Source organism: Lactuca virosa, chromosome 5 (genome assembly GCF_052849685.1).
Source record: "Lactuca virosa cultivar CGN04683 chromosome 5, Lactuca_virosa_CGN04683_v6, whole genome shotgun sequence".
Taxonomy (NCBI): Eukaryota; Viridiplantae; Streptophyta; class Magnoliopsida; order Asterales; family Asteraceae; genus Lactuca; species Lactuca virosa.
The window spans coordinates 290,896,566-290,905,636 of NC_136430.1; the positions used below are offsets into that span (position 1 = coordinate 290,896,566).

Below are 9,071 nucleotides of genomic sequence, written 5' to 3' on the forward strand. Positions count from 1 at the left end.
GAATTATGTAAATCAGGAAATCAGATAATTTCAAATTTATATTTCAATTATACCGTACATATATGTGGAATATGAAATATCAATCCCAATAAATCAGACAATCAATTTAAATTCCATTTAAATCAATCCCAATAAATCAAACAATCAGTTTAGGAAGAGCTAATATATTTTAATATGATATTTCAATACGATTTTAGAGGTCAATACGATTCATGTTTACGTTCCTGTTTCAGTACGATTTCAGAGGCCAAATAATCATCATCAGGTTAGCAAGACTACATTCTTCTTTATCTTTTAGATGTTCTTTTTTCATCCACATTCTTAATTGATTTAAACCCACTTTTCATTCTTGAATTCTTTTTTTAACATGTTAACCATTTCAATGAATAACATAAAAAACAAGAATGTCACTTTTTACAAGAATGTCACTTTTGTATGTATATTGTAGTTTCTTTATGTATAAGAGTCTGATACATATCCTGTATGTGCTTATACTTTACATTCCTTATACAAGTTTTAAAACGACCATTAACATTCTTAAACGATTTGAAGCCCCTATTTTTTAATTGTTTTCGTTTTTTACTGTAAATGGTATTTTCATCATTGTTTTTTACTGTGAAATAGCAAATCTATATAATTATAACATCAAAAACAAGAAACTGAAAGTACATTGGTATTTCTTTATTTATAAGACTCTCATGCATATATTCACTATGCATTGTAGTTTCATTTTGTCTGAAAAAAATTTATATTCTGAGTAATAAACTTCTGATATATTCTATGATAGTTTTCGATTTTAGTTTTTTTTCTCATTATATTATTGTACTTTTAGTGTTATATATGTATCTTATATAACTGTACGTGCTTATAATTCAAAATTGTTATACAAGATTTAAAATGACCATTTTTCCTTTTCCACTTCATTTAATCCAGAAAATACCATATTGCCCCTAAGTTGAAAAGTATTTGATACATATGTTATACAAGTTTTAAAACGTCTATTTTATCCTTTTCCACTTCATTTACTACATAAAATACCATATTGCCCCTAAGTTGAAAAGTATTTGATACATATGTTATACAAGTTTTAAAACTGCAATTTTACCTTTTTCCACTTCATTTACTCCAGAAAATACCATATTGCCCCTAAGTTGAAAAGCATTTGATACATATTTTTAACAAGTAAAACAAATAAATATATAAATCAATCAATGCTTTACGATTTTTCTGTTTATATTTGAAATTTTTTGTTAAATATACAATTTTTTTTAATCGCAAGGTATAATGGAACATATTACTCCTATATAGGAAATTGACTCAATCAAGGACAAAACATTGTTAATGCTTCTTTAAGTTCTTCATATTTATGGCAACACTACAAAATCCATAAATTAACAAAAAAACATGAGGCTAACTGTTGGAAGGGATCAATCTGATAAAGAAAAAATTAGAGAATTTGCAGAATGACTTTTGGATATAGGAGAAGACAAACTTAGTGGTATTAACGACGGCGAAACGGTTATTGATATTCACGATGATATTCTCATTAATGATCCACATGATCCTATAGGTTTATTAATCGAGTTTGTACATCCTTCAATTTTTGAAAACTACAACACTTCAAGCTATTTTCAAGAAAGAGCAATACTTGCTCCAAATAATGAAGTGGTTCAGGAAATAAACGACTGTTTACTATCAAAGTTTCCAGGATATGAGGTTGAATATTTAAGTTCAGATAGTATATGCCAATCTGAATTTGTCCATGATCAGTTTGATGCAAATTTATATTCACCTGATGTTTTAAATAGTATGAATGTATCGGGTTTACCAAACCCTAAGTTAGTTTTAAAAATCGGTGTTCCCGTTATGTTACTAAGAAATATTGATCAGAAAAATGGCTTATGTAATGGGACAAGACTCCAGGTGATATCATTGGGCAAACGTGTTATTGAGGCGCGTATTATATCTGGAACTAATATTGGAAACCACACTTTTATTCCAAGAATGTCTTTAACTCCATTAGAAAAGAAAATTCCCTTCTAATTCCGAAGAAGATAGTTTCCATTGGCTGTATGTTTTGCAATGACCATTAATAAGAGTCAGGGACAGTCGTTATCCAATGTTGGTTTGTTTCTCAAACATCCCGTGTATTCACATGGCCAAATGTATGTTGCCTTATCTAGAGTTCAAAGCAGAGAAGGATTAAAATTGTTAATTTTAGATAGGGATGATAGTCTCAAAAATAAAACTTACAATGTTGTTTATAAGGATGTTTTTGGGAATTTATAAACAATGTTTTTGTAGCATCTTTTATTTACTTTTCATAAATCAAACTTTGTCCATCATATTAATTAATTAATTTATAATACTTTATTGCATTTGATTTATTCATGTTAAATACAATATCACTATTCTTCTAAACTTTGATATCTTTTTTATTAGACAATCAAAATCAAAATTATAATTCTATTTCAAATTATCAACCGTGGATTTCCACGGGTTTAAACCTAGTATATATATATATATATATATATATATATATATATATATATATATATATATATATATATATATATATATATATATATATATATATATAGGTTCCATTGAGATTCCGAAAAAATAGAGATATTGATATTAAACCCAAGCCACATATTTCTTATTTGCCGTTTTAGCGTTCCGGCTTACCGGTGCGACGGGATATTTATAATCATAAATGATTATTCAGTGCCGCCCATTCCTTTTCCCCCCGTCACCTTCCCTACCCCCACAACCGCCACCATCACTACCATCACCTCTGTCACCAACCGACCCCACCACTACAACCTCCGTCACTTATACCATCGCCACCTCTGCCGCCAACCACCATAATCATATACGATTACTTAATCTGTGAATATATATATATATATATATATATATATATATATATATATATATAAAATCATTTATGATTAGACATAGATATATCAACATGTATAATCATATATGATTATACCTCTCAGCCGTATAATCATTTATGATTAGGCATATCACACTACCGCCAGTACGCTGAAGAGTTTGAGCGACAAATGAGAAATATGTGGCTGATATTGAATATCAAGATCTCTATTTTATTTTAGAATCTCAAGTGAACCGTCCCCTATATATATATATATATATATATATATATATATATATATATATATATATATATATATATATATTGTAAGGTCCCAAAAATTAATAAGTAAAAATTTCATTTTAAAAAGGCCAACAAAAACATCAATCATTCATTTCAAACCAATCGAAACGTGATAATGTATAAAATAGTTATCAGAGTACAAATCATGTCATAAAAAGCGGAATGTTGGTGGATGCGGTGCAATCATGTTGGGTCCTTCCCTTTCGAAGTAGAAGTACGTGAAACCATAAACATAAAGCTGTAAGCACAAAGCTTAGTGAGTTTCCCCAAAATACCCCGTATCATACCTACATAACCTTCAAAACATAACTGGGTCTATTTCACCCCCTTCGGTTTCCTTCCACCGGTATTGGGTCTATTTCACCCCTTCGTTCTCTTTCCACCGGTATTGGGTCTATTTCACCCCTTTCGGTCTCTTTAAATCGGTACTGGGTCTATTTCACCCCCTTCGGTCTCTTTCAAACGGTATCGACTCTATTTCACCCCTACAGTTATGCATACAATCATATCAGCAAGAGTCACAAAGACAACAAGCACATACATGCATAACAATAAGTGTCACAAAGACATCTATCATCATACACACATAAACTAGTGGGCCGAAATTGGTTCCTTCGACCCACGAGTACAGTGAAGGAACTCACCTATTAAATGATGGTCAACTGCAACTGTTACTACGACTGCGAACATAGATGCTACCAACCACTTCTAGAGCCATATAAAGAACATCATTAGCTTTTCTCCCAAGACTAGGGGTTTGACCAAAAGTCAACGCAATTCAAAAGGTCAAAGTCAATGGTCAAAGTGGACCCTCCATGTCGTGGCCTTCAAACTACAAGACAGTTGCGTTTTCTCCAGTCGCCACGCCGTGGCAACCAATGCCACACCATGGTCACTGGGTTTAAAATGTCTTAATGGATTAGGTCGAATCCTCCAATACCAAAGGTTCCAAAGTCCAGATCTAATTCTTAAATATATCTAATGTCCAAATGGATAAAGTTTCCACCTTTATCCCTTGAGACCCACCAAGAGTTCTAGATCTCAACTTTAAGGTTCAAAAGGCTAAAAATGGTAAGAACTCAACCATTAAGCACTTAATCCCTAAAGTCCTTAGTTCAACTTTTCCAGAATGCTTCTAGTACTCCTAATGGTCAATCAAAATCCTAAATGTATGGATATGCATGACCTATTAATGTACTTCTTCACACTAGGTCAAAAGGGAACAAAATGACCCAAAATCTATACATGGATTCCATCTTACTACAAAAGTCAAGATCCATGAGATATGAAATTCAAGGGATAAAGAGAAACCATTAAGTTGCAAACTTTATCTCTTAGAATAACTCAAACTACTCCAAAAAGGACCAATAAATCATGCTCCAAAACCTAGACCTAAGAAGAAGAACACAAAAAGCTTGAAGCTTGAGGAGTTACAAGGAGTCCAGAAGATACACACCAAATGAGGAAATGATCACTTGCTCAACCAAACACTAAATCTTCTTTATTTTCCTTAAAAACCACCAGAAGATCACTAAAATGAGCACAAGAGCACCAAGGAGGATTAGGGTTTGGATTTCTGGGTTTGAGAGTGATGGAGGTTGAAGATGGGCTACCCTAGCCTCCCTAATTTCCTTTAAATACCTGAAAATTAGGGTTATCATGACATAGGGTCGCCACATCGTGGCCAATAGATGCCACGTCGTGGTGATCACTAAATGATCCGTGAATCTTCCAACATTTCCACGTCGTGGGATGCCTTCACCACTATGTGGTCACTCCCAAAGTTCAAGTGCAAAATTAGAATTAAATACCTCCAAGAATCCAAATATTACAACTCTCCCCCACTTGAATCAGACTTCGTCCTTGAAGTATGTTGTTGTAAACAACTCTAGGTAATGCTCCCGCATCTCATCCTCGGGCGACCATGTCCACTTTGAACCCTTGTGGTGCTGCCATTGCACTTTCACCAGGCTCATAACCTTGTTCCACAACATCTTCGTCTTCTTATCTAGAATCGTGATTGGCCTCTCTACGTAGTTCAAGCGCTCTTCCACCTAAATGTCCTCCAAAGGAACCACTACGAAATCATACACCATACACTTCCACAGTTGAGAGACATTAAAAGTGTTGTAGATCTGATTGAGCTCTTCAGGCAGCTCCAACTGATATGAAACCCTTCCCACTTGGGAAATACCCCTCAAAGGACCGATATATCTAGGGCCCAAGATGCCCCGCTTCCTAAACCGTATGACACCTTTCCAAGATGACACCTTCAGGAGTACCATATCTCTGACCTGAAAATCCAAATTAGATCGGTGCCTATCTGCATAGCTCTTCTATTGACTCTGTGTGGTCTGTAATTTGCCGCACACCTACTAGATGAAATCGGTAGTCCGGAGCACCACCTCCGTGCTATCCATGACTCGCTGACCCACCTCGCCCCAACAAATCAGGGTCCGAAACTTCCTCCCATAGAGTATCTCAAAAGGAGGTCGATCAATATTGGTGTGGTATTTGTTATTATGAGAAAACTTAGCCAGCGGGGATTCATATCCCAGCTAACATCAAAATCCAACTGTAATGCCCCAGTCGTCAAGTATAAGGTTTAGCCATTTTGTTATTAAAATCAAATACTAGCCGAGGGTACGTTGGACATACACAAGGTACGCACAACATACTCCCTTTGCATGCGCGTTTTGGGATAGCCCCTACGTATGATGGGCATACACATGCGTACGCAGGGCGTACTCAAGCCAGGGGCAAACCCTAATTTTTAGGGTTTGCACCTTATTTAAAATCATTAAGTGCCTCAAGACCATCACCTTATCAGCCTCCATTTCCTCTTAAGTCATATCATGAAAACCTAGCCTCCCATAGTGTGTTCTTGAGCTTTTGAAGTAATTTTTTGTTGTTTTGTGTGCATTGAAGAAGGTGGTGCTTGGTGACCAAGCTTTGGTTGGACTTGAAATTGTGAATCCAGAATCTTCATCAAATTTGCTAGCTCCAGAAGGTATAGAGTTCTCATCTTGACACCTCTTTATGTTAGATTAAGATTATGGCTTGTTTTTTAGCTTATTATGGTCTTATAAGTCCTCCTTGTGAGTTTGAGCCACTACAGGAGCTAGGAATGCTAGATCTTAACTCTCTAATGTTCCTTGTGTAAAAAATGCTATATTGATGAATCATATTGGATCATGCATGAGTTAGATTCCTTATTATGGGTCTTAACGGACAAAATCGGGTTTTGGGTCCCATTAAGACATGCAAAGTGGTAAAGCTGCCAACTTTATGCATTAATACCTTGAAATGAAGTAGATCTAAGGTTTAGACGTTAAGAGCTTAAGTGGTTAAGACAAAAATAAAACAAATGGGACTCTATCCGGTATGCGGGGTGGAATTCCTGGTACGTTGCGTGTATTGGGACAACTACCAGTTATCGAGTCAACATTCGTATGCCGCACGTACGAGGAGTACGCTGAGCATACTCGGTGAAGTGGAATTTCGACGCTTTGGGCCCTTTTTGGACTCATGATTGTTTTGGGCTTTGGACCTGATCTGGATTGTGGGCCTTATGTTTGTTGGGCCATGGTTGGGCCTTCGGTTTATGCGTTGGGCCATTTTTGGGCCTGGGCCATTATTGGGTTTTTGGGCCAAGTTAGTTGGGCCCATTAAGGGAAGGGTAAAATAGTCTTTTACCCAAGGAGTGAAGTTGAGGAGTCGGTACCCCAGTTATGGTTATTGACCTAATTAGTAATTATTAATTAGGATTTTGGTTGTTCGGTTAGTGAGGTGATTACCAGTTGCAACAACTTGCCTATATTGTTATCAGCATGATCGAGGTGAGTTTGCTCACTATACTGTAGGACACTAGGATATGTTATGTGCCTGTAGTCTTTGTGACTCATGTTGTATGTGTTATATGCATGTGTTCCTATTTTCTATATGTATGTGGGGTGAAATAGACTCGATACAACCTTGTGCTGACATATAAGTTGAAATAGACTCGGGGGTGAAATAAACCCGATACAGCTTGGGTCGACACATGAGTTGAAATGGAGTTGGGGGGTTAAATAAGCCCAGGGATGAAATAGACTCGGGACAGCTTCAAGCTGGCGATATGTATGGTATGCAATATTTTGGGGAACTCACTAAGCTTCGTGCTTACAGTTTTCAGTTTATGTTTCAGGTACTTCCGGATCGAAGGGGAAGAGCTCAGGATGATCGCATTGAACACACCATATCACTCCGCATTTTATTCAGCTCTGATGTATTTGTATGATTTTGGCATATTCTGAGTTCGTTATGATTTTATGAAAACGCTTTGGATGTTGGTTTTATTATTATAAAAATTGAAATTTTTAGTCTTAAATTTTGGGACGTTACAAGTTGGTATCAGAGCCTTGGTTTGAGGGATTCAGGCATACTCTCGGGTGTGTCTGAAATCAAACTGAAGATTCAGTAATTTTTTCACAGAATGAAACATTTTATACAAAGAGTTTTCTAATAAACGAAAGGGGCATGGTGCATGCAATCGACCGAGCTCGAGTAAGTTTTCCCAAAATACCGATACATGTTTATATTATGCTTTGAATTGTGAATCTGTGAATCACATGCTAGATTAGGGCTAAGGATCTAGGAGAGATGCCTTTGTAAGCCTGCTATATGAGCTTGTAGACTTGTATGCTTGTATTGATCAGTCAGTGATAGGATGGTCTGTTTAGGTTATGCTTGTTCCGCTTACTCAATGCTTGAATGTTGCGTGCTTTGTGCTTCTAGGAGTTCCCATTAACTTCAACTAACTAGTAACTAAGTTACATATTATTGAGACTAAATAATTTTAGAAGGTTAGGTTTGAACTCTATTACGCGATTCTTGTTTGATTCCAATCGTTGTAGTGTGAGACCTTTCAATCTGAGAATTATCTGGTGTCGGTGATATGTAATTGTATTCGTGAGCTATTTATAGGGTGTTAGGGAGAGTTCCTTCTGCAGCTGATGGCGGGGAGTAGTGTGGTGGTTGCCCTAGGAAGAGATTTAGTGCTGGGAGCCTTGTCTTGCTGATTGTATGTATGGTTAAGGGAGTGACTTGGAGGATTCAAAGCGATCAATGAGGAAAGTACAGATAGATGTGGAAGGTAGTATGGGCCCATACTAATGAAATCAGAGGATCCATACTCAAGTCAAGGAAAGCTGCGATGATACTAGGAAGCTTATAGGGTATGTTATTCCTCGATGTATATATACTTTCATGTGTTCTGATGGTTTGAATGGTCTATTTTTCAGCATCACTCGAAGAAGACCTGTTGTGGTTCTAGTTCTGGTGCTAGTGAGGGTTCAGGTTTGGGTTTTTGAGCTGGACAGTTGGATGATCAGATGCGGGAGTTCATTTCATCAGAGATTACCCGCAACATACTCGAACAGGCTCCTGTCATCTTTGGTATGATCAAGGAGGGCATCATGGATGTTTTAGAGGAGCGTTTGGGCTCATTCCGTTCTGAGATGGTTGCAATGATGAGAGCTCGCAAGATCCCCAGAGTTCTTCGGTAAGAAGGACCCGATCACGAGTAGACGTTGGTTAGCGGATGTCGCTAATGCCTTCCGCAGTAGTAGTTGTCCTGATGGGGATAAGGTCAGACTTTCTTCCTATCTTCTGAAAGACAGAGCTTGATACTGGTGGGAGGAGGTTGGACATGCACTGGGAGGCGAGGCGATTGAGTCCATGACTTAGGAGGATTTTGTGACGAGATTTCGGGCCGAGTTCGCACCTGCAGTTGAGCTACGACATTTGGCACGAGAGTTTCAGGATCTCTCCATACTACTGAGACGGTGGCTGAGATCACTGCTATGTTCCGTGAGAGGGTGTTGCTGGTTCCACAATATATGGCGGA

At 37.0% G+C, this 9,071-nt stretch overlaps 1 protein-coding gene across 1 annotated transcript in view; it reads left to right on the top strand.

Annotated features, from left to right (window-relative positions):
- The window catches only part of LOC145112900 (uncharacterized), a 6,779-nt gene extending 4,736 nt beyond the window's left edge, over nucleotides 1–2,043 (top strand). The window contains exon 2 of the mRNA XM_079049016.1: nucleotides 1,481–2,043. Coding sequence (XP_078905142.1) covers nucleotides 1,481–2,043 — 563 coding nt within the window. The remainder of the gene's footprint in view (nucleotides 1–1,480) is intronic.
- Nucleotides 2,044–9,071: the final 7,028 nt, after the last annotated feature.